The sequence below is a fragment of the Malania oleifera genome, chromosome 6 (genome assembly GCF_029873635.1).
Source record: "Malania oleifera isolate guangnan ecotype guangnan chromosome 6, ASM2987363v1, whole genome shotgun sequence".
Taxonomy (NCBI): domain Eukaryota; kingdom Viridiplantae; phylum Streptophyta; class Magnoliopsida; order Santalales; family Ximeniaceae; genus Malania; species Malania oleifera.
In genome coordinates, this window is record NC_080422.1 from 13942912 (window position 1) to 13968396 (window position 25485).

General features: G+C 34.5%; 3 protein-coding genes across 3 annotated transcripts; 2 read left to right on the top strand and 1 right to left on the bottom strand.

Annotated features, from left to right (window-relative positions):
* Window positions 1–327: 327 nt before the first annotated feature.
* LOC131158480 (glyoxylate/hydroxypyruvate/pyruvate reductase 2KGR-like) lies at window positions 328–7098 on the top strand. Its single transcript, XM_058113346.1, has 3 exons — window positions 328–875; window positions 997–1221; window positions 6428–7098. The coding sequence occupies exons 1-3, from the start codon at window positions 753–755 to the stop codon at window positions 6944–6946; spliced, it is 867 nt and encodes a 288-aa protein (XP_057969329.1). The 5' UTR covers window positions 328–752; the 3' UTR covers window positions 6947–7098.
* Window positions 7099–17573: 10475 nt separating this feature from the next.
* LOC131157266 (hydroxyphenylpyruvate reductase-like) lies at window positions 17574–19741 on the top strand. The gene is made up of 2 exons (XM_058111268.1): window positions 17574–18146; window positions 18926–19741. The coding sequence occupies exons 1-2, from the start codon at window positions 17640–17642 to the stop codon at window positions 19442–19444; spliced, it is 1026 nt and encodes a 341-aa protein (XP_057967251.1). The 5' UTR covers window positions 17574–17639; the 3' UTR covers window positions 19445–19741.
* A 776-nt stretch (window positions 19742–20517) lies between these two features.
* LOC131157267 (dynein light chain 1, cytoplasmic-like) lies at window positions 20518–21666 on the bottom strand. The gene is made up of 2 exons (XM_058111269.1): window positions 21118–21666; window positions 20518–21014 (listed from the first exon to the last, which is right to left on the bottom strand). The coding sequence occupies exons 1-2, from the start codon at window positions 21253–21255 to the stop codon at window positions 20859–20861; spliced, it is 294 nt and encodes a 97-aa protein (XP_057967252.1). The 5' UTR covers window positions 21256–21666; the 3' UTR covers window positions 20518–20858.
* Between the last annotated feature and the right edge of the window lie 3819 nt (window positions 21667–25485).

The following is a 25485-nucleotide window of genomic DNA, read 5'->3' on the forward strand; positions in this document are numbered from 1 at the left end:
TTATTAAAATGCCTTGTGGTTAATTGATATGTAATTGTATTATGATGGTTTGTAGGAGCCTATGAGCAAGAGATCTAAAAGTGATCACTAAGTAGCATAAAAACTACTAAGCTAGTAGGAATTAGGAGCAAAAAGAAAAGATCCAATAAGACCAAGGGGTTCTCAATCGTTTAAGTTATTTACAAAGTTCAATTTTATTACAATTATGAAGTATTATGGAATTAATGTTGTTCATATATATAAGTCTCACAAGCCTTATAACAACAATAATTTTTAACTTAAATACATTGGTTCAAACTTTGAGAACATCCAAACTACAACATCAATAGTCAAGTTCTCACAAAGAGATAATAAGCTCGATTTGGGCTCGATTTGCCAAAATTAAAAACTATAAAATTCGGTTTAGTTATTTGTTCGGCCCATAATCGATCGGTTATGAATCTACCTATGGTCGGAGTCGGATCATTCTTACCCATTTCCAACCTGACTCCGAATTCTGCACCAACCGCCGCCGCCGCCGCCGAAGTGCTATAGCCATCCATATTGCATCAGAAAATCCATTTCTCCATAAAACTCCCAAACTCTTTTGGGGCGGCCACACCGCCCCCACAACCCACAGCACCCACACGACGAACCCCAACAAATTGCAACCACCCCACCAACGCAAACATCAGAAGCACTAGCCAGCACAAAACAACAATAACTCCCTGCGAGAGCGTGATCTGAGGGCAAGAACAAGTTTCGACTTCGGAATGGAAGCCATAGGCGTGCTGATGGCCTGCCCAATGTCGCCATACCTTGAAGACGAGCTCATGAATGCGCTGTCACATCTCTTTCGATTCTGGCAGTACCTCACCCGAAGACTCCGGCAGCCTGTAAGAGCCACTCAACTTCCCACACAAGAGCCATGATAGTCGTCGATAACGCGAAGGCGGGGTGTCCTGACGAGGCGTATGAGTGATTCGTCTGCCGTATAAGCGGGAGCTCGTTGGCCAGCTTCACGCTAGCGGCGGTTGGATAATGATGACTTTGACTACATCGATCGCAATGGTGAGAGGGGGGTGTGAGGGGTCACGAAGAACTGCCCTATGCGTGTTGACTGAGGACGTTGCCGATTTAGCGATTGCGTTGATGTTGGCCACTTTGAGGAGGATTTGTGAGAGTGATCGGTACGTGAGGAGTGGGGCGTGGAAGAGAGGAGATTTCAAGTTGACTACAAAGGTTTGATTCTGGGTTTTCTTTCTTTCTTTATTTTTGGCAGTCATAATTTGTTTGGGTGATGAGAAAATGTGAGAATGGATGGGGAAAACTGGGAAAAGAGAAGAAAATGGGATATGGGTTTCGGTTTTTATGTTGTTTTGGTTTTGGAAGATTGGTACTACGGGATTTGTTTTGACTGCTGAGAGAGGATATTGAAAGGAGAAATGGGAAAAAAAACATAAAATGGAATCTAGGTTTTCTGTTTTATGTCTGTTTTGGATTTGGAAGAATTAGTTTTCAGTGATGATTTGCCTGAAGAATTGTGAGGATTGCTGAGATGCCTGAGAAAAAGAAAAGAAAATAGGTTTTTGAGTCCAATGTTCATAATATTTTTGATTCTTGAAAAATGATATTTTATTTCAATTAAAAAAAAAGTCATATGGCCATGTTAGGCTGATTTCACCTGAACGATTGACGGGATGCATAGAGCCATAAGCTTCTTGTGAAGTGCATGTGAACTGACTTGAAGTTTCCCAAGGCCATGTGAGACTGACTTGAAATTTTGTGGTGCCTGCCATTCCATTCTTCACATAAATGAGAAACTGTCCAAATAGAGAGAGAGAGAGAGAGAGAGAGAGAGAGAGAGAGAGAGAGAGAGAGAGAGAGATGAATTACCATTTATACCGAAAATTGTTCATGCAAAGTTTTACCAATTATTCATGTTTGCCAATAGTATAATGAGGGAAACCTTGCCAGAACGACGAAGAGGAGCGAGATGAGTCACTAGTATACTCGACAATTGTTCATTGGAAAGGATCCCCATATTATCCTGTTGCCCACAATGTCACTCTGCCGGGAAACAATGCAGAGCGTCGCAGCAGCAGAGACTTGAGAGAGCGTTAGTAGAGAGAGAGATGAATTTACTAGGTACTACTGAAATGTTGGTTTCCCCCACTTATTCATTTATTTGTTTCTCGTGTTGCTAAATGTATACGACGGAGACAACAGACACACACACACACACACACACACACACAGAGAGGTGAATTACTAGTTATACTTGAATATTGTTCATTGAGAGGTATCACCAATTATTCATGTTTTCCAAATGTCTACGAGGGACATGACACCTATTAGTGAGTGTATGTGTATTCAATTCTTAAGGCAAAATATTCTTCTGAGCAAATGTTTCGATGAAACATTTCTTATGGTGTGCATGTCCAAGTTGTTGTAAATCATGATTGCTTGTTTATTTCTCATTCCTCGATTCATGTAACTTTTTGGATTCAAGGGAACTCCCTGAAGAAAATCATGCTCTTGGTCATTTTTTGGTTGGTTGTTTAGTAATATTGTGACTATTGCCTGAGTATCTGTTTCTTATCCACATTTCCTGTAGATCTCTATTTGGAAGGTATTCAATATTTATTTTGTGTACATATTGTGTTGCAATGTTGTGTTTGGTGTTCCTTGCTTATAATTCGACTTTGTTGTGACTATTACCTTTAGTTATTGGTTTGTAGTTTTTGTTGTTTGTTTGTGTGTGTGTGTGTGTCTATATATATATATATATATTTTAATATTTGTGTTTGGACGATTTTTACCTGGAATGTGGATCCTTAAAGTTTTTTACAGAATGATAATTGGTATAAAACATGGTACTTACTCTTGAAGGTGGTAAGGTGAGGGCAGCTTCTTTAGATTACTTGGAACTTTGAGTTAGGACACAAGAAGCTGCTTCCATACGTAAACCTAGTTCTCTATTTAATTGGTAAAAGGAGAGTAATAAAAACTTTGCCTAAAGGTGCACAACTTAATTTTGGCATCATACTCAACATGAGTTTAAATATAATACTAGAACACGATTTCTTATTACCTAGAACATGATATTGGAACATGATTTGGTTAACTAATCTATTCAATGCTATTATAAAAATCAAGAAAATGTCAGAAGAATGGAGGTAAAGAACGTTAGTACCTTTATACAAAAACAAAGATATTTAGAACTGTAATAACTATCGTGGAATTAAGGTTATGAGTCATATGATGAAATTATGGGAAAAGGTAATTGAACTTAGAATAAGACTAGAAACAAGGATTTTAGAAAATCAATTTGGTTTTATGCTTGGGAGATCAATAACAGAAACTATTTATTGTTTAAGAATTTTAATGGAAAAGTTTAGGAAAAAGAAGAGGAACTTACATAGGGTTTTTATTAATCTAGAGAAAGCATATGATAGAGTACCTAGAGAAGTTCTTTGGTGGGTCTTAGAAAAGAAGGGATATGCAGTAGATATATTGAGGTAATTAAGGATATGTATAATGGAGTGGTGACTAGCGTTCAGACTATGGGAGGGGAATTTAAGATTTTTCAATTACTGAAGGTGTATATCAAGGTTTTACTTCGAGTCCTTATCTTTTTACTTTAGTAATTAATAAACTTACTAGGAATATAAAAAATGAGACCCTTTGGTGTATGTTGTTTGTAGATGATATTGTGTTGATTGGAGATGGTAGAAACAAAGTGGAATCTAAGTCAGAACTTTGGAGAGCCACATTAGAGTCTAAAGGGTTTTAGGATAAGTAGAATAAGACAAAATATATAAAATGTAATTTCAGTAATGTAAGGAGTAGCAATGGAGAGAAGATTAAACTTGATAATCGAAAGATTAATAAAACTAATAGATTTAGATATCTTTGATCTATTATGCAAGGGGAAGGGAAAATTGAAAAAGATGTAGTACATAAAATTAAAACAGGTTGGGTAAAAGGGAGGAATGGGTCAAGTATGTTGTGTGATTGTAGAATACTCTTGAAACTAAAATGAAAGTTTTATAAGATGACTATGAGGCTAGCTATGCTTTATGGTTTAGAATATTGGGCAACTAAGAACAACATGTATAAAAAGTAAAAGTTGCTGAAATACGAATGTTAAGGTAGATGAGTGGTGTAACATTAAAAGAGAAAGTAAGAAACGAGTATATACACAATAATTTAAGCATAGCATCAATTGTAAATAAGATAAGAGAGGGGAGGCTTAGATGGTTTGGGCATTTGAAACACAGACCTAGTTGAGCACTTGTGAGAAGTGAATTAGTTATTGTTTTGGCATGAAAATGGGTAGAGGTAGACCTAAAATAACTTGGAATGAGGTAGTGAGGAAAGATTTAATAGCCCTTAATCTAATAAAGGAAAACACTCTTAATCGGGTGAATTGGCGGAAAAGGATTCATGTTGCTGACCCCAACTAGTGGACTTAAGGCTTGTTATTGTTTCTGTTGTTGTAGCTCCTAGAAAAAAGGTAATTTCTTGTACATTGCTTTGCAATTCATAATCAGTGATGTTTTCTTTACATAAAGGATTAGAAAGGAGAAACATGAGGGAAGAAAGAAGTTTTCTTGATTATTAATGTGTTCTGAAGTAAAAGTATACCATGTTTTGGATTGTGTTAGCCGAATCCAGATTTCATTTGGTAAATTTTGCGAACTTTGTCTAGTAAAGATTGCAAAGAGGGTTTTAATAAATTATGGTTCTTTTTTTAAAAAATAATAAAAAACTTTAGGTGCCATATTTCTTGTTCCCAGTCATAGAAAGCATAAGTTTGATTTCCAATGGACAAAAACCCATTGCTCAATTGCCTTGCCTGATCCTTGTTTTGAGGACTGAGAAAAAATGATCTAGATTTGCTGCACTTTTATGTTTCTAAATTCCTACTTGTCTCCTTTATTGACAATAACCTTGCAGCTGCTGGATATTGAAGACACATATTGAGGTACTTTGTATTTGCCTATTTGGAACTTGAGCAATTTGCAGTCCAAATGTATAAACAATGGCAAAATTTCTATTGAAAACAGTATCGTGGGTCTTAAATTTCAAACAAGGTAATAAGGGAGAGTGCAGCCTATATATGGCTTTCATGTGTGTTAGATTACCACTTTACCTAAAAGCTTAAGCTTTTAGGTTGTGGGCCAACCATGTATATCAAGCTTTAACACTCTCTTGTATATGCAGTCCGACTGCATGTGGAGAGACAAAGACACAATAATGTCATCCATTATAGGGAATACAATAATTTTTTAAATACCACACAATAAACGCGGGCAACAAAACTAGAACCTAAGACCTCTTGGTAACCAGCTCTGATACTATGAAGATTATCAATTTACCTAAAAGCTTAAGCTGTTAGGTTATGGCCCAACAATGTATATCAAGTTTTAACAATGTGAAAGAAGCAGAATTTATTGTTGGATACCATGGTACATATTGGGGGAAAAAAAATTATACTTCCAGGATATCATTTATTTTTTGTTAATTCAATTTTTGTGGCCATTAGGATGGTGGTAGGAGCTATAATTGATTATTGTGGAGAAACAGTGCCTTTGAGATGTATCTTTTTGTGACTTGTGAGCTTATAGCCATTAGTGTTTTGAGTGAGACTGGTATTAACGCATTGTGCGGCTGTGTACAGTCACTACAGAATGCTCTGTGTTCCTGCATTCTATTTTCTTTGATCAACTCTGATGCATGCTTCCGATAAAGAAAATATAGTTTTATTTACAGTTTGATGCTTTGTGATCTATGTTCTTCTGGTGGAGAAAATGTCATTTAATTTGCATTCTCTTGTTTTTGTTAAATTGGTTATGGGAACACTGTTCACTTCTTGTTTGGAAACATTGTGGAGAATAGAGTAGAGAACATTTGTATTGAAGTAGTTGGTTCAATCTTTGGAAAGGATCATTAGAAAGAAAATGGTTAGTAATGATGAACTTTAAGCCAACATCAAAGTCCCCTAACTGTCTATTCATCTTGCAGAGGATAGAATTTATCCAAGCCTCTACAGCTGTCCCCTAACTGTGACTATTTGGCAAAAAATGAGCATACATGGTTAATGAAAATTAACTTTATTATTAAAAAAAAAAAGAAAAAAGAAAAAAATACACACCTTATTTCTGCTAAAAAATATCATTTACTGTTAATGGATACTTTGAAATCAAGATTCCTGCAAACTTTGGCCCTGTTATATGTTTTCTTTCCCCAATTATCGGGTTTATTGCTTGCTGGTCGTTCTCCTTTTTTTTGCGGCTAAGCACTTTGGGTGAAGAACCAAGTTTGCAGGTTATGTTTCATCATCTTTTGCTTGCGTATTTCTTTTCTGTTTTTGTTTTGTTTTGCTTATTATGGGTTCTCTTTTTTTTTTTTAATTCTTTTTACATTACTTTCTGTGTCACAGTTCACTGGCAAATCAGTTGGCATAATTGGGTTGGGGAGAATTGGATTAGCAATTGCCAAGAGAGCTGAAGCATTTGACTGCCCAATTAGTTACTATTCCAGGTCTGAGAAACCAGATTCAAATTACAAATACTATCCTAGTGTTGTCGAGTTAGCGTCCAACTGTGACATTTTGGTTGTTGCTTGCGCGCTTACACAAGAAACCCACCACATTGTCAACCGCGAAGTCATTGATGCTTTGGGTCCAAAGGGCATTCTCATCAACATCGGGAGAGGTCCACATGTCGACGAAGCAGAGCTTGTGCCTGCATTGGTTGAAGGGCGTCTGGGTGGGGCAGGGCTGGACGTTTTCGAGCATGAGCCTGAAGTGCCTGAAGAGCTGTTTGGACTTGACAGTGTTGTCCTGTTACCTCATGTGGGGAGTGGCACGGTGGAAACCCGCAAGGCCATGGCTGACCTTGTGATTGGAAACTTGGAGGCTCACTTTGGTAACAAACCACTGTTAACTCCTGTGGTTTAACTCTCTGATCATGGGTTGTGATCAACATGTATGTTTGATTGGAGGCTCTGCCATGGTGCCACTGTCATCTAAGTTCTTTCAGTTCTAACTATCATTGTTATCAGAACTCATTGGCTTGATTGGAAAGAAAGCAGCTGAATTTTCTCGTGGAATGTCCTTGAGTTAAATTTCAGTTTTCAAATGCGTTCTTGGTGTTAGCAGCAGCCACCATAAAAATAAAGATTTAAAAAAAAAAGTTTCAAAAGTCTCATCACCTTATGAATAGTTCCATTTGTTTACCTTACATCCAAAATTGATGATGAAACAAAAAGAAAATGTAAATAATAAAAATAAAAATCAGTACAAGGAGGTCAGCAATATTCTTTCCTATGTTTGAAGATGTCTTGAATTTAGATTTGTATTGAATTTGGGAAAGATGTACTATAAAATTATATTGAAATCTATTCAAATCCACTCGGCTTCAATTTCAAGGTCCAAAACTCATACTTCTAGATGCAGCATTTGACTTCTCTAAATGACACTTCACTCTGTAAATCCAAGGCCTCTAAATTAAATCTAAGGCCTCTCCAAATGCAGTATTTGGAAGTTTTCTAAATGACGCTTTACTCTCTAAATTTCTAAAAACTATTAAATCTATGTTTTTGAAAAGACCTTGGATTTGGGTAAGATGTAATAAATTGTATTGAACTTTATTAAAATCCACCCAAAATTCAAATTGAAGGTTGGAAATCCATACTCTCAAATACAAGCTTAGAAAAAATAAGTAAAAATTAATTTTATGGACAATAAGAAATCCATTGGTCAATAGTTAGTCAAACCTTAACTGCATGTGAAAATATACTGTTGTTATTCTTAGAAAAATGATATTTTAACCTTTTTATTCAACTTAAATGAGATAAATTGAAAGAATGACATCAATCAATTTAATAAATGTTAGCCCTATGTTTGAAGAGACTTTGGACTTGAATTTGTATCGGGTTTGAATAAAATGTAATACAAAATCGTATTAAAATTTATCTAAATATATTCCAATTCAAATTTAAAGTCCAAAATTCATACTCCTAAACACAACATACGTTTAGAGCAAAATTCATAATTTTTGAAGAAATTCCTATAAATAGGTTGTCTCTCACATTAAAACAAGGTGTGCAAGAGTTAAAAGAGGTTTGAAGCTTCAGTAAGAAAGGTATAGGTATTCAGGGTGTGTTTGTTGGGGGAAGAGGGGGGTTATGGAGGTGAAGTCCAAAACACAATGGCCCAAAATTAAGCTTTCCCCTAGTCCAATCAACACTAAGTAAAATAATTAATTATCCAAAAACATAAATACATAGCAACCAAACACACAAACCAAGCGACACAATCACAAAGAGAACACCAAGATTTACATGGAAAGACCTTCGGTGTGAAAGGAAAAATCATGGGACCGAAGTCTATTTCCAATCTTCCACTATTTCAAAACAGTAGGTTACAATAGATCTTCCCTAGTTAAAACTAGAGGCATACATTAACAACAATCATCAAGAATCACAAATTCTTGGCATAAAAAATAATGAATCATCACCATCAAGGTGGAATTAAACTTGAATGAGAAATGGAGAGGTCTCACCCAAAACAGGGGCTGCATTCCAAGCCACTAAACCAAAGCTACGAAGCTCGAAATGATAATCATACCAACCAGAATGAAGAAGGATTAGTCACAAACAACTTGTCAATATTTTAACTCAATCTGTCAATAAATTACCATCCGATAGTCAATATCAAGCTGATTGTGCAGGCACCTTCAATCCTGAAATTTCAACAAACTATTTTCTTCCCTCCCTCACTCTTTTCTTAAATGTCCCAAGGATACACTAAGCTTTTATTATTGCAGCAATAGCTTCCCAAATTAAGTGATTTTACTTTTTCAAAGAGGACCTACCATCTTCCAAAGAAAGCCACAACCAACTATCAATGAACAACTCCATTCCAAAACAACAAGTGAGATACCATTTGAACACAAAGGTTTTCACTTCCACTTGAACATAGATTTCACTTGGGCATTGACCAAGACTTCCAAGAGGATCATTTTATACATGTAGGTCATCCTCCAAATAGGAGGGAAAATATAGTATATTTTGTAGGTTATTGTGCCACATTGATCTTATTTAAATCTAAATTTAAGGTCCAACATTTATACTTCCAAATACAACATATATTAAAACAAAATTCTTGATTTTGAAGAAATTCCTGTTAACGTGGTAAAAATATGTTGTCTCTGACATTAAAACAAGGTATGTGGGAGTTAATAGAATTGAAGCTTTAGTAAGAAATGTGTTGGCATTGAAGGTGTGTTTGGAATGTTGTAATTGTGATGTTACATAGTGAATTTTGTTGGCTATTATGCCACTTTGTTCCATTTAATATTTTTCCTTTTAAAAAAATATTTAGTAGCATAACAACTTAGAAAAAATTGACAAGTTGGCTGAACAAATATCAATTAATTAATATAAATTTTAAATTTTATTTATTTATTTAGCATCCATATTTTACACACTAAAAGATTAATATTCTTTTATAATTTTAATTTATGATGTTTGAAATTTTAGATTATGTTTTTTTTTTTGGTTAAAATTTCACTTGTAAGAGTTGTCTTACATAAAAAAAAAAGAGTAGAGGTTGAGTAGTTTATATACATGGAAGACCCCTGATAGCTTAACCCTTTGGGTTAAGTTGATACTCAATTAAGTTGATAGCTTAAAATTTCCCTTGTAAGAGCCGTCTTACATAAAAAATTAAAAAAAAAAAAAAAGTAGAGGATGTGTTGACTTTTTGAGTCCGATCCCTATTTTGATGCTGACAAAACATATGTTTCTTATGTGTGTATGTGTATTTAGCATGTGAACATGTCCATTAATTTAACACACACATAAGGAAACGACGATGGAAGCTTGTAGGACTTAAAGATTATACGATCAACCGCATTCCATGAAGTCGGAAGAGTAAAAAGACGAAGTCATTTGTTTTTAATTTGTAATTGCATTTAACTTTATATCTCCAGTCTGTAATAATGCATGCATCTGCATAACGTGCTCGAATGCTTAGAACGACCGTAGATAGACCCTAAGAACCAGAACATCTCACAAAAAAAACCTTTTTCTAAAAAGACTAAAATCATACAAAGTTTTTGGAATAGCGTTAGGGTCAAAATCGGGGCTAAAATGGTCGACCAACACCAGATTTTTTCGATGTCTTCAAAGGGACCTAGAAATGACTCTAAGACACTCACCCATACACTTATATATGTTAGTCATTTGAATAGGGTGTTTGTTGTCTGAAACAAGACCGAAATGCACAAAGTGTGCGCACTCGGTCGACTGACCGTTCACATTCAAAAGTCTTCGGTCGACCGAACTCGGATGAGGTCAACAGTTTGACCACATTCCGGTCGATCGAGCTTATGTAGTTCATTTGACCCCGATCGATCGAACCTCCTAGGGAGTCAACTTTTTGACTACCTGGTCGACCGAACTTCTCAGTTCAAAATGTCTCGATCGACCGAGCCATGCTAAATTGGAAAATCGCCTTCGGACTTAGATGTCCAGTCAACCGAACCTTTAGTTCATTTCATGCCTAGTCGACCGAACCTCAAGAACTTTGGTCGACCGAACTTGTCCTGGTCGACCGGTGCTCTCGGGTTGGAATATTTTTAAGTATTTAAAACGTCATTAAAACTTAATTAAACTTTTTTAAAATACCGAGCGTGTCCCCAACGGTCATATTTTTCACAAACTCTATAAATACCCCCTCATTACTCCAGATTAGCAACTTTGATTAACTCTAAATTTCTCTCTAATCCTTTGTTAATCAAAGTTCCCCCAACTCATTTTTATTGCAAAAATTCCATCTTTGGGGCAAAGCTTTTTATACAAAACTCTCCAACTCTCTTCCACTTTTTCATTTCAAAATTACTTTTGAAGAGAGCACATTTATATTTGGGTATTTATTTTTACATGCTTACTCTCACTTATTCTTTACTTTTGAAAATCGTTTTGAGAGTATAGCTTTGGTTTTCTCCCGGATTATTTTCTTGATAAATATATTTTGGGAGAAATTATTTATTGCACAAATATTTTATTGAGCTTAATTCCTAGATTCTCCAAGTATTTCTAACTTGCATAAATCTTTGTTGGAGAACATAATACACACTTTTCATACATATTCTATTTGTGCAAAAATCATTGAAAGAACAAAACCCTAGGTTCTTCTATATTATTATTGAAATATCTTCTTGGAGCAAAATTTTTATTAGGGTTTAAATTTAGTTAAACACCTTTACTCTACTAAGCATTATTGCATATCATATTAGAGTGCATTTATTTGAGTTTAAACGTGTACATCCATGCTTATATTTAGAAGCTTGTTCATATGTACAAAAACGTTTTTTTAATGTAACGGTTGGGTTTAGCCCATTAATTGAACTGGGAAGTCTGAGCCCTGTAAGTGAGACCGATTCGGTTCACCCCAGAATTGAACTAAGGAGTCTCAGCCCCGTAAGTGAGACTAGTTCAGCCTAGTAATTGAGTTGGGGTTTTCCTCGCCCTGTAAGGAGAGGATGTAAAAGGCATTTGCTCCGTACGGTTAAGTGAGCAGGAATAGTAGAATCCTTGGAGGGTATGCCCAAAGCGGGGATGTAGGCTGGTTTGGTTGAACCTCGATAACAAATCTGGTGTCTCTCTCTCTGTCTTATTTAAATTCCTGCACTTTATTTTCAGCGTGCGTATGGATGTTTATTTTATGTCAAAATTATTTTCATGCACACATTTAATTTAAATAAGATACTACACACGTGTATGCTTGCTTTTATTGTTAAACTCGCTTTACATACACGTATATACGTTGAATGAAATATGAACTGTGGTGAATCAGTGAAACGTTTAAATTAACCAAAAAGTTTTTAAAACCTAATTCAGCCCCCTCTTGAGATCACACCAATTCCAATATGATGAGTAGTTTATACACATGGAAGACCCCAAGACCTGATAGGTTAACCCTTTGGGTTAAGTTGATACTCAATCATGTACATCAAGCTCGCATGAAGAATTTTCTTTTTAATACTATGTTTGAGGAGTTACTTAAATTTAAAAATATTAAACTATGGTTTATTTGTTTTATGATGTATTTAGTCATTCAATTTGTATTGTTAATAATTACTAATTATTTTTATGATTTATCAATAATTTTAAAAAGTTTCATTTATTGTAAAAATTTTAAAATAATAAAAAAATTATTTTGTCAATGTGATATCAATTAGTTCATCGAAACTCATCGAATTAGTAAAACTAGTCAAATTGAAAACCTTGAGTCTTTAGTTTGCTAACCAATTTGATTTTAAAAACTTTATATTTAACAGACTATCCACTTTATTTATTAAATTGATGCCATATTCATATCATAATCGAATGAAAAGAGTTTTAAAATAAATTTTTTAAGGATAAAATTCATTTTTCACAGTCGATTAAGAATATTTATTTTTTCTATAAAATCAAAATTTTAAGAGTTTTTTCTTTTTTCATAATTTTCATAAGCTTAAGAGATAGAATGTCATATTTAGAAAACTTAGGAAATGTTACTAAAATTTACTCAAGAATAAATAATAACAACAAAGACGAAACAAACCCCCCAACATGGCAAAGTGGAAAGGCATCAGTAAGTAAGAAGGAGCATCGGGGGTTCAATTCCAGCGAAACCTGGGGGCGGAGGACGCTGATCCATAGGTTTGGTTGTTGACCTTATAGGTCGCACCCAGTTTTGATAATGACAAATATTTGTTGTATTTGATGGCTTTCAAGTTTGTGTGCAGGTTTATATTAGCAAACCAATTGATGGCACATGAAAGCAAAGCATGAAGACCCTGAAGATTTTAATTTGTATTGTCAAATCAATGATTGTAATATGGGTCTGTAATAGTAATTAGGAGAAACGGTCTATAATAATTTCTGCATGTCATGCATGTAGGTTTTATAAGCTCAGAAATGTCATAGAATGACCATAGGGACAAAATGACCTTCGGTCGACCGACGCTAGGTTTTTGGGAGTACTTGAAAAGACCTTAAGTCCCAACACCCACACACATATCATATAATATACATGAGTGTTAAATATGTGCTTAAAATGAAAATTATTAAGGATTTTGTGAGAGCTCGGGCAATCGAACCCGTGGAGTTCAAAACTCCTCGGGCGCCCGAACTGTTGATAAGTCAACAGTTGACTTAGGCTCTCGGGCGACTGAACCAAATTGTGTATACTGTCCTTGGGCACCCAAACCCTTTGAAATAGACATTCCACCAACTCGGGCGACCGACCTTTTTAGTTCAAATTGAGCCCCAGGCGACTGAACACTTGAGTTTGGGCCACCGACTGAAGGACCGGGCACCCAAAGTCACGAACAAAGGCTACTGACTTTGATTCGGGTTGCCGAAGCACGACACATGCGACCGAACTCATTTAAATAACTTTTAAAGTTGCGTCTATCCGGGCGACCAAATCACGGTTTAGCCACCTGAACCTCGGCGGGTTAAAATTAATTTAACCACAGTAAAAATGGGTTAAGTTGGGTTAAATTGCTTAAACATTTTTAAACTTTTCTAATAATACCCAATAGGTTCCAAACGGTTATATTTTTTACCTAGCCTATAAATTTGAGTTCATTTGTGAGGATTAGTTAAGGATTAGCAAAAATCATTATCCAAAAATCATCTCTATTTCAAAATCCCACTTTGCTCAAATACCTTCAAATACTCATTCTTTTGATAAATCTTGGTATTGTAAAAGCTTAGTAAGTGTGCTTATAATTGCTAGATAGTGCTAAATACTCCCACTTGCTTTTGTGACTGAGATATTGTTTTTGGGGAGTTAGCTTAGGTTTATACCACAGATTTTCATATTATAAATCTTGTGTTGGGATAACCTAGTAAGCTTAAGATATTTGCATCTTTGTTGCAAGTGTCCAATAGCTTGGTTTTTGTTGTGCAAATATTTTTCAAATAAGCAAAACATTTTCAAACTAGTATTGTGCGTATTTCATTGAGGAAAATCTTCTTGAACTAGATTGATTATCTGATTCATATATTTGGAATATTGATTTGCCGTTGAACTGTACATTGCTTATATTCCAAAATACTGCTTGTTTTGAACACTCTTGAGCATATCATTGATATACCATATTGAGTGTTGATAGCATAACTATTTGCATCACTGAGCTTACATGACCTACATTGTTGATTTGTATGTGATTGCGCGTATTGGGTACATATATGCTTTACATGAAAGCATAATCATTGTACCATTTGAGTGAAAATACTGTTGTATTTTCAGGCGTGGCCTGAGGGGGTTTGATCTAGTCCGGAAGGATCAGGTTAGGGTCAGCCCTGTGAATTTGACTTAGGGTCTTCTCCGCCTCGCGAGGAGAGTTTGTAAAAGTTGAGGTCAGCCTTATGCTAATTGACCTGATTGCATTAGGTGCCGGTCCACCCGTTAAGTGAGCATTAGAGAAATCCTCGGGCTTGCGAGTTAGAGGTGGGAACGTAGGCACAGTTGGTCGAACTCCGATAACAAATCTTGTGGGCACTGTTTATCTTTCTGCAATTTACATTCCTGCACATGTATGTTATGGTTGATGAATGTTGTGCATGATTTTATCTGCGCATTTGGAATTGCATAGACAGATCATAGGTTGTGAATATACTGCTTTTATTTAGGTCAAACTTAGGAAAAAGTTTTAAATTCCAATTCACCCCCCCTCTTGGGAATACATCAAAGCTAACATTGGTGTTGCACCAGGGGATCTGAAGGGCTCATTGGTGGCTGGAGTTCTTATGTAATAAAAAAAAAAAAAAAAAAAGACGAAACAAGATAGACTATACAAATTACTAATAGAAAATTAGAACATATGCATATATGCTAAGAGAAAAACTTGTAATATAAAATTTGAAACTCACCCGTTATGGATAACATAGTAGTGGTTAAATTTGTACAAGTAAGAGATAACTTAAGCACAATGACGTGAATCTCATTGAATTTTAGTGGGCTAAAAAAAATTTAATAATTTATAGGCTCCGAAAATAGTTCCAAATCTTTAAAAATTGTCATTTATTATTTCACTGAAGACAATAGAACACATATAGTTAATGTTTATGGTTTTTAATTTTTATTTTAAACATTAAATATATGGGTCGCTTGGTATCATTGTCAAAAGTTATAGAAACGAAAAGAAAAAATTTGAATTAGAAACTAAAAATTGAAAACTAGCAACTTGTTCAATTAATATTTATAAAACCTAAATAATTAAAAAATTAATTTAAAATGCTCATTTTTTCATCTTGAATCAAATAATATTATAAAAATATTATTTAAATAATAAAATTACAAAATAATACACATTAAAATATACTATAATAAAAATAAAAATAAAAATAAAAATAATTATAATTATCTTGCTTAAAAGTTATTCTTTCAAAATTTACTTCACAATAAAAATTCTCTTGGACATGACAATTGAAAAATAGTAAAAATATTTTATAATTAGCTATCTTATTTTTTTTTAAAAGAAATTTAAGTATGCTTTTCATTTTAATTATGTTTAAATTCATGTGATCGTTTTATTTTTATTTTTATTTTAAAGGATATAAAATAAATGATTTAGTCTAAAAGAATAATTATTACATATTAAAATTTCTTGAACAAGTAGTCAAAGCAAATGAAAACTATAAAATTTGATTTTCAATTTTTTCTTAGATAATCGAAAACCAACAACAAAAATAAAAAATTAGTAACATAAACAAACTCATTTTTATAATAAATTTCTTTATTATGTATAAATATAAATATAAAAAAAAAAAAAAAAAACAACAACAACAACAGCAATAACGAAACCAAAACAGGCTCTTTAACTTTCAAATGTTTAATGTTTTCTTTTTTTTAACCAACGAGCCTTGCAATGTCAACGTATATGCATATGAGTTACTATTATGCCATACATAAGACTACATAAATAATAAACATAAATCGGTTCTAGTATATAAATTATAATTTTGTTATCGTTTCGTTTAAATTTAGATAGACACAAGTGAAAAACTCGTGATCTACTAATACTAATTAATTACTTTGTAATTTTTTCTTAATCATCCTACATGTGGAAACATTACATTAGAAGAAATTTTCGTTGGCCCTAGAGTCGTGTCTAGAGGGGGGTTGAATAGACTCTTTTGCGGATTTTTATTCTTTTTTAAAAAATAATAAATCTTGATAAGATGTAAGTAATTATATCACAATATAAGTAAGATAAATCACACAATAAATATAAGAAGTGTAAGGAAGAAAAGCTTAACACCGAAGTTAACATGGTTCGGTCCCTTGCCTACGTCCACGTCTTGAGACACACTCAAGGATTTCAAAATCCAATATACGATCTCCTTTAAGGAAGGAGAAGCTTTTACACGATAAGGGAACTAATCCATTCACGCTCACAAAAAGCCTTACCGCAAGGTTCACCAAGAACCCATCAAACTCGGTTCACTAAGAACCCTTTTACAAGTAGAGTAAGTAGAGAAGATGTGGTTGATATAAATGATGCTCCTTCTATGAGCTGATTACAACACAAAAGTTCCTTACCTAATCTCTCGAGTAATGAATCACACACAAGTATAAAGAGCAAGAGAGATTATGAGCAATAAATGATAAACTAAATGCAATGTGCTTGTGATTGATATTTACTAATTGTCAAAAGTCAAGTATTTATTTATAGAACCTTGTATTTATGGGCAATTTAAAGTACTAGACGCTTTATTAACGTCGGGCTTAGAAAATAATTAAATACTTTGAAAACTGGCAGTTTATAGTTGTTGGATTCAAAATCCCGACTCAAACCCTCGACGAAATCATCAAACCATTGACGGTTTCATTCAGGTCAATTTCCATTAATCTCTGCCTGAAATTGTCGAAGCACCTGGGCCAACCGCCGACGGTTTGCCCTGTTTCTTCACAAACTTGATATTTAGGTGCTTAATCATGGTTTTAATCTAACCGGAACCAAGTCTATAAAAGTTTACAATACTAGGATAATTTTAAACTTATTCCTTATTAAAATACATTTGATCATAGGATAAATTCATGAAATGTATTTGAAAACTCATAAGTATTGATGCTTATGATTCGGTGATATCCTATATACTAGTATGCATATGCAATTGCTCAACTCTTGCTAAATAAACTTGTGTGAACCAAAACTATAAGAGTTAGAACAATTCCCACCTCAAACACTTTCTATTACATTATGACTTTACATTTGCTTTATTGGACGTGCTTGAATTCTCTCGAATGAGTACCCTCTTGATCTTTGCTTATTTGAGTGTTCATTCGATCTTTGTCTATGAGAGTATTCGTTTGATCTTTAGACTTAAACCCGTATATGTATGATATTGTTACTTATATCTGTCACAATTTCATATGTAAATATTAGTTTAACTTAAAACCACTAATGAGTTGTTATCATCAAAACACGACAATAAGATTATGTAGCCACTAAGGCTAATAATTTTGATTTGATGTTTAAAAATGTGTATTATTTGGAATAATAAATTGTTGTGTTCTTGGCTTCATTATTCAAATGGTAAATTTAAAGTTTTTGTGATTACATAGTTTGAATCTATATTATTAAATGTCAATATCTGAGTTTGGACAACGCAAAAGCACCGTAAGGAACCCAACAAAAACCCTAACCCTGATTGTAATAATCACACTCATGGACACCATTGGCGTCTTGACGATGTACCCGATGTCTCAATACCTCGAAGAGCAGCTCCGGCAGCGATTCAATCTCCTCAAATTCTGGGACTTGAGTTCAAAGGCTGAATTTTTACACAGAAATTCACACTCCATCCGCGCCGTCGTTGGAAATGCCAAGTACGGCGCCGACGCCGCGTTGATCGACGCCCTCCCGAAGCTGGAGATCGTCGCGAGTTACAGTGTGGGGTTTGATCAGATCGATTTGGCGAAATGCAGGGAAAGAGGCGTTAGGGTCACGAACACGCCCGATGTGTTGACGGACGACGTTGCAGATTTGGCAATTGGGTTGGTGCTGGCGACTTTGAGGAGGATTTGCGAGTGCGATCGGTTTGTGAAGAGAGGAGCGTGGAACAAAGGTGATTACAAGCTGACTACGAAGGTTTGTCTTGATGCACTTCTACTTATTTAGTTTTTACAATATTGCCTCATCTTATACAACTTAGTTTTACCAGACAAGAATGGGAATGAATATTTGCAATTATAATGAAAATTCCATTCCTTATTAATCTTGTTGAAGTCTCAGTTGATAAAACTGTGTCCAATTTTGATTTTCATAAATTTAACTTGGCCACTTTTGATATCCAGCAAATTATACAAAATAGAAAATGTTTAGCAATTGAATGGGGCATGCCCTCTCGGCTTCTGAATTTTTTAGTCATAAAATTGCTTTCACTTGCTCAAGGTTAGCAGTTATGCGTGTTCAACTGTGAAGGAGGATAGGGAACTGCATTGCTTGCTAAGCTTCAAACTTCAAGAATAAGTAATTGCTGCAATACATCATGTGCAGTGGTTATGATCTTGTCTGATGGTGTATCAATGTTTTTTGGTATTTTACACAAGTATTGATTCTTGTATGCCCTTGTCCAGACACAGGAAAACGGCAGCAAACCTCGTTAAAAGATAAATTAATTTCAAAAAACTGGAGAGAAAATGGAAAATATTTAATGAAACCATCAAATCTGCTAGGATGCCGGGTTGATCTTGTTATCAGTGTTTGCGGATGTGTCTGCTCAGAATTTAGAGTTGCTTGTAATCTTTGTCTTCTGAATTACAGTTTAAAATTTCAATGTCCTTTCACTTGAATGGCAGATAAATGCATTCCTTTACCCTTTTTTTTCTCCCCACTTAGTCTTTTTTCTCCCTTCTCATTTCTTTCAGTTCAGTGGTAAATCAGTTGGCATTGTTGGGTTGGGCAGGATTGGATCAGCAATTGCGAAGAGAGCTGAAGCATTTGGCTGCCAAGTCAGTTACCACTCCAGATCCATGAAACCACAAACGAATTACAAGTACTATTCGAACATCATTGACTTGGCATCCAACTGCGAAATCCTGATCGTTGCTTGCACTCTAACAGACGAAACCCACCACATTGTCAGCCATAAAGTCATTGATGCATTGGGTCCTGAAGGCATTCTCATCAACATTGGACGGGGTGCACATGTTGACGAATCCGAGCTTGTGTCTGCCCTGCTGGAAGGGCGGTTGGCTGGAGCTGGACTCGATGTGTTTGAAAACGAGCCTGAGGTGCCCGAAGAACTGTTTAGTCTCGAGAACGTGGTTCTAGTGCCCCATGTGGGAAGTGACACTCTGGAAACTTGCAAGGCCATGGCTGACCTTGTGATTGGGAACTTGGAGGCGCACTTTCAGAACAAGCCACTGCTAACACCAGTGATCTAAATGTGTTGGGAGAGTACAAGTATGGAAAAATGGCGCTGCCCAGTTAATTAAAAGTCATCCAGTTTTGGCACAAGGCTGTCCAATTAGGAACTTACCCGTCTTTGGAATTTTACCCTTCTGGCAGGCATGTTGTTGTTGAATAAAACCCTGCTATTTGTCATTGATATACTTTTTATGTCTTATAATGAAAGCCAATCCCAACTATTTGTGGCGTGCTCAGATGAATCTCCTGTGTTCATTGTACCTCAATTTACATGATTATAAAATAGAGATGGGGCTTATCAGGCGGCCGTTCAATGTTTTGTTCTTAGCTACTGATCCTCGTGCCTAGTTCGCACAGTTAATCTTTGTGGGCTATTTTTGTCTCTTTTTTTTAGTCATCAAATCTGTTTTTTTAAAAATATTTGAGAGTATATTGAAATCCTGAGTTTGAAATTATAGAGTTTGATGAATGCTTAGTATTCGAACGTGGAATTAGCATTTTTTTAATGCTAATATAATATGTCTCTTTTTTTTATTCATCAAATCTGTTTTAGTCATCAAATCTGTTTTTTTTTTTTTTTTTATAAATGTTTGACAGTATATTGAAATCTTGAGTTTGAAATTATAGAGTTCGATGAATGCTTAGTATCGGACGTGGAATTAGTATTTTTTTAATGCTAATATATATATATATATATATATATATCTGTGTGTGTGTGTGTGTGTGTGTGTGTGTGAGATTCAAAGTTATGATCGTTAGGTATTCATTTGATTCATAGAATCTAAATTTTTTCTTTACACGTTTTCAGAAAAAGAAATGGTATTTATGGATATCTAATTAGTGCTTTATGCTTTCAGTATTCAAAGGATAGAATTCCCTGCCTCCTCGGCTCCACATCCTCCTTGTATATGAAAGATCTACTCCTTCCTACCGACAAATCTACCTCAAACCCAAAGCTTTTGTATGTATTTATTAACAGGTATAAAGGGCAGATCAGAAGCTGTCACCCTCAATGAATCTTCAATTATTAACTTTCTACATTTAAAAGTGTGTTCTGATTTTGAAGATTACTTTAAAATAGACCGTAACAGGTATAACATATTTTATTATTCATATGTGAAGGCAACTATACAAAATGGGCATTGTAAATGCCCCTTCTATGCATTATCACATGGGGGATGGTCCAAAAGGGAACCGGCGGGCTGTGGGATGTGGCACCCCTGTTTTCTGTAATCTTCACAAGTCCACACTACACAAGCAGAAAGGGTAAAGGGAAAGGGGTAAAGAGGAAAATAACGAGGAAAACCCGGATAAAAGACCAGGGAAGACCAGGGAAGAAAGTAAGATAACAAGAAGTGCAAATCAATGCGCTTTTCCCCCGTCTTCTGCCAGTTTCTCGCATTTTCATAGCAGCCAAACACAGGCCAGGGATCAGGTTGAGTTGGCAGAGGAAGCCCCTTTGAAGATTAGGAAATTGAGAGTCTCGAGCGTGAAATAGATGAAAGTTCCTTTAGAATGAGTGAAGAAACAACCGAAATTGGAACCCACCACGCATTGCCATCCACCACCATATCTCACATCAAACTCCTGCCAATTTTACAACCATATGTTCATCAGAAAATGAAAAGAAAATCATTTTTTTTTTCAATCCATAGTTCACAAACACATCATGGGTTGCAAACTGGGTTACCTTTTTTATGTGGGCAGCTATGGATTTGCAGTCAAGAACATCATAGAGATCCAGAGCCTGAGAAGCAGAAGCCATGGCTTGGATCTGCATCTTCTTTGGCATGTCTGTGTCTTCCACCAAAGCTTTCCCTTCCAACATCCTCTCTCTCTCTCTCTCTCTCTCTCTCTCTCTCTCTCTCTCTCCTGAGATCAAAATAATGAAAAGCAAGAAAGGCCCAGTTGTGATTTTGGTATGCCAATCTTATCTTCAAAAACCCAGATGGGTTCCCCTAAAACTAGGTGCTTTCCTCAATCCAATGTGAACAAAACAAAGGAAACAAAAAGAAAAATGAAAAGACTCAAAAAGGCACTGCTCTGCTCCCTAGCAAGTCCCAAATGAGCAGGAACCCGTTGATGCACCTCTCATATATGCTAGCCCACAACTCCTGTCTTTTCATCTCCGCGTCCTCCATTCAACACATAACCAATGTATAAATATATATATTATAATATATACACCTTCACATTCTATAATAGCTCTCTCTGTCTCTCTCTCTCTGCGTCAGTGCTCATGTGGATAGGGATAAAGGCGATAAGGCTGAGAATGAGGCAAAAAATTAAATGGGCTTTAACGCTTGGCAAAAAGAATTTAAAAAATGAATTTTTAGCATTAAATATGTTATCAAATTGGGTTGGGACAAATTTGCTGATGCAAATCGGTGCTTACATCGTATGGAATCAAGTGATCTTGCCACCTTTTGTGTTATTTTTTTTGTTTTGGTTTGAATTTTTTCCAACCCCCACGTTTAAATTTGAGATCACTGGCTCCAAGGCAGAGGATGTTTCCAGAATTCCCCAAAAAATATATTTAAGCAATTATTATGTTATGTAGGTAGTATGAATTTCGAGTTTTAATTTTGAATTTAAGTAAATTTTAATATAAATTTGTATTGCTATCTTATTTAAATTTATTAAATATTTGAATTGAAAGGTATCCCAACATAGAGCAGAAGATAATTTTCAAAGTACTTATTTTTTGTTCATCCTTTCAAGGCATATAATTCAAATTTTAGATTTAAATTAAGTAAGATATAATATAAAGTTGTATTGAATTTATTTTAAATTTGTATAAAAATAAATTTAAATTTTAAAATTTATGTTCCTAAACACTATTTAAAGATCGTGTTTATTTCTAATGTTAATTTTTTTAATAAAAATTAGATTGACTATATAATATTGAATCCTTTAGGTATGATAATTATTTGATCATATGCTTGATCAGTAAAGGAATAAGATAAGTAAAATTTATTTTTAAAAAACTTTGAAGGAAAACACCAAAAAGAGTAAGCTACATTTTAGGAGGTTGCTTATATATATATATGCTCCATCTTGAGAATCAATGAAAATATCAAAATAATTAATGTAAACATGTTTTGTTCATAAAATCTAAAAAGCCTTGTATTATTTCAATCATTTTTACTTTTTCATTAGCATGCTGTGGAATGTGATTTATACTATTATATACCTATTTTGTTTCTCTATTGATCATTAACTCTTTCATCATTTCATATTTTTTGAGGTTGATTTAATATTCTCGCCATCTTTGAGTATTATTTACTTTTATTTATGTAAAGATGTTCCTTCACTTACGCTTTATATATGTAATTTTTCTAATTTTTAAAGAGATTGCAAGTTAGTAGTATGATTTATTTATTTATTTGGAGTTTTCGTGCTAATCAACAATAGAGACCAAGTATACATAGGTGCACACAACCATAAGTATGTATTTTATGTTTTTTTTTTTCACCGGTAATCAAATAAAAACCATTGAAGATATTAATTTTCTAAGATTTCTAAAGGGGTTTTATGAAATCACTCTCTTCAATATCTCTTTGGTTTTTGTTGTATAAAATTAATTTGCTTAGTGATTTAATTAAGGTTTTACTTTATATTTGGTATTTTAGGTTGTCTTGCTCATACAGCAGGAGCTTGCAATAATATACACTTCATGTTTCTTGTCTAATTTATTGAACACCCGCAGTTTATACATCTTGATTAAGTTCTTTGGTCTTTCTTTGACAATGCACATGCTCCATTTTGAAAGTACAGTTGTTTGTTTATTTTATTTTTTTTCTCGTAGCAAAAATAAGGAAACTTCTTGAAAGTAAGATTAATAATGTAAAAATTTTCACCCTCAAAGGTGGCTTAGATGGTAAACTCAAGACTCATCTGATTAAATGGCCAGGGTTCAAATTTTGGCTATCTTGGCGGCTACGAGTTTCGTTTGAGATAATAACTTGGTATTTAAGTGAAAAATAATAGCGATACAAACCCATTATCCTAGTCGATTAGTTGAATGTCTAAACGGCCTTAAATACCATTGTTTAAAAAAAGAGTAAATAATAAGTATAAATAAATAAATAATTTATTTGAGGCTATGTTGAGGCTAAAGTCATGGAAGGTTGTCTATCTCTTATCTCATATTTCTTCTCATTCCTTTGAAGATCTGAACCTAACACCTCCAGCCATTTGATATTCCCTAAGTGACAATATTATTAAAATTCTAATTAAATTAGAAATACTTCCTACTTTTTGCCCTTTGTTCAACCTAGTTACAAAACTACATATCTATGTATATGCTCTATGGTTGTAATTGAAACTCCTCTAAATTGTTGCAATACACATGACCTAGTAAAGACTTATTTATAAAATAACAATCTTATATGACTGAAAGGATTACAACAGATGACATAATTGTTGGGTGTCTCTCTTTGTTGGGTCTCTTTATTTGAAAGGCTTCTGCATTTTGTACCCACTTTATACGAACCTTGGTGATAGTGGATTTGGACTGTCTTGTCCCGTGGACGTACCTCAATATTTGAGGGAACCACATTAAATTTCTTGTGTCTCACTTTATTTATTTATTTGCGTTACACCATTGATTTATTTGTGGGAATCACTCATATTTTTTCCCAACAAGTGGTATCAAAGCCGTGTTATTTGGACTCATTAGGATTGTGTAAATCATGGCTCGTAATATTGGTCGTATGATTAGCTTCAATGGAAGCAATTGGGTAACTTGAAAAACAAAAATGTAAGACCTTTTATTTTACAAAGATTTGAATTGACCTATTGAGAGTGATAGCCGAAAGCCTCAAAACATAAGTGATGATGAGTGGAATAGGCTTAATAGAAAATTCGTTGGTGTCATCCATCAATGGATCAATGATAGTGTTTTTCATCATGTTTCTACCGAAACTTCGGCATATGATTTGTGGAAAAAATTGGAGGGTCTTTATGATAGAAAGTCGGCTACAAATAAAGCTTTTCTTTTTCGAAAATTGGTGAATTTAAAATATAAAGATGGTGGTCTTATTACCGAGCATTTGAATGAGATGAAAAATATTACAAATCAACTTACTACTACAAAAATAGTTTTTGATGATAAGTTGCAGGCCCTAATGCTTCTTAACTCTTTGCAGGAAAGTTGGGAGACTTTGGTTGTGACAGTTAGTAATTCGGCTCTCGATGGAATTGTTAGTATAAACCAAGTAACTAGCAAATTGTTGAATGAAAATGTAAGAAGAAAATCAGTTGGCTCTTCTCATTCAGAGGTACTTATGACAAAAAATTGGGGGAGAGGTAGAAGCAAGAGTGGATCTCCTCACCGTTATGATAAATCAAAAGGCAGGTTTAGCTCAGTTTAAAAAAAAAAAAGATATTGAGTGTCACTGTTGTCATAAAAAAAAAGGGCATATGAAGTAGGAGTGTAGAAAATTGAAATTCAAGGAGTAAAACAAAGAGAAAAATTTTGAGAAAAAGCATGAAGACACAACTTCAGTTGCATTTGATGATGATCTTATGGTTTGTTGGAATTAGTGTAATCCCAGGAGGGGGGTGAATTGGAAATTTAAAATTCTCCCTATGTTAAATCCTAATCACAAGCAGTATTTCACAATCTAGGGTCTGTCTACACAAATACCAATCACCCAACAATTTAACACTGAGCAGAAGATATAACAATTATAGCAAAATCAGTATTTCCCAAGTAGATATGTTTGCAGAAATTCAAACCAAATAAAACATTCACAAAAATTTAAGTGCAAGCATACATATACCAAAAGTAAAGAGATAAGGGAAAGAGAAAGCGACACACGACATGTTAATGGGGTTCGGTCAATACTGTCTACGTCCCCACCTCAAGCTCACAAGCCACTAAATGCCCCCTTACGGGTGGAGCAACACCGATTACAACCTCCCTATCTTTACTAGGTAAGGGAAACCCTAGGTCAGATTAACATGGTTGACCCCAACCTTTACAATCCACTGCTTCACAGGGCAAAGTACACCCTCTTTAGGCCACGCCTAAAACACAATAATCAATACAAAA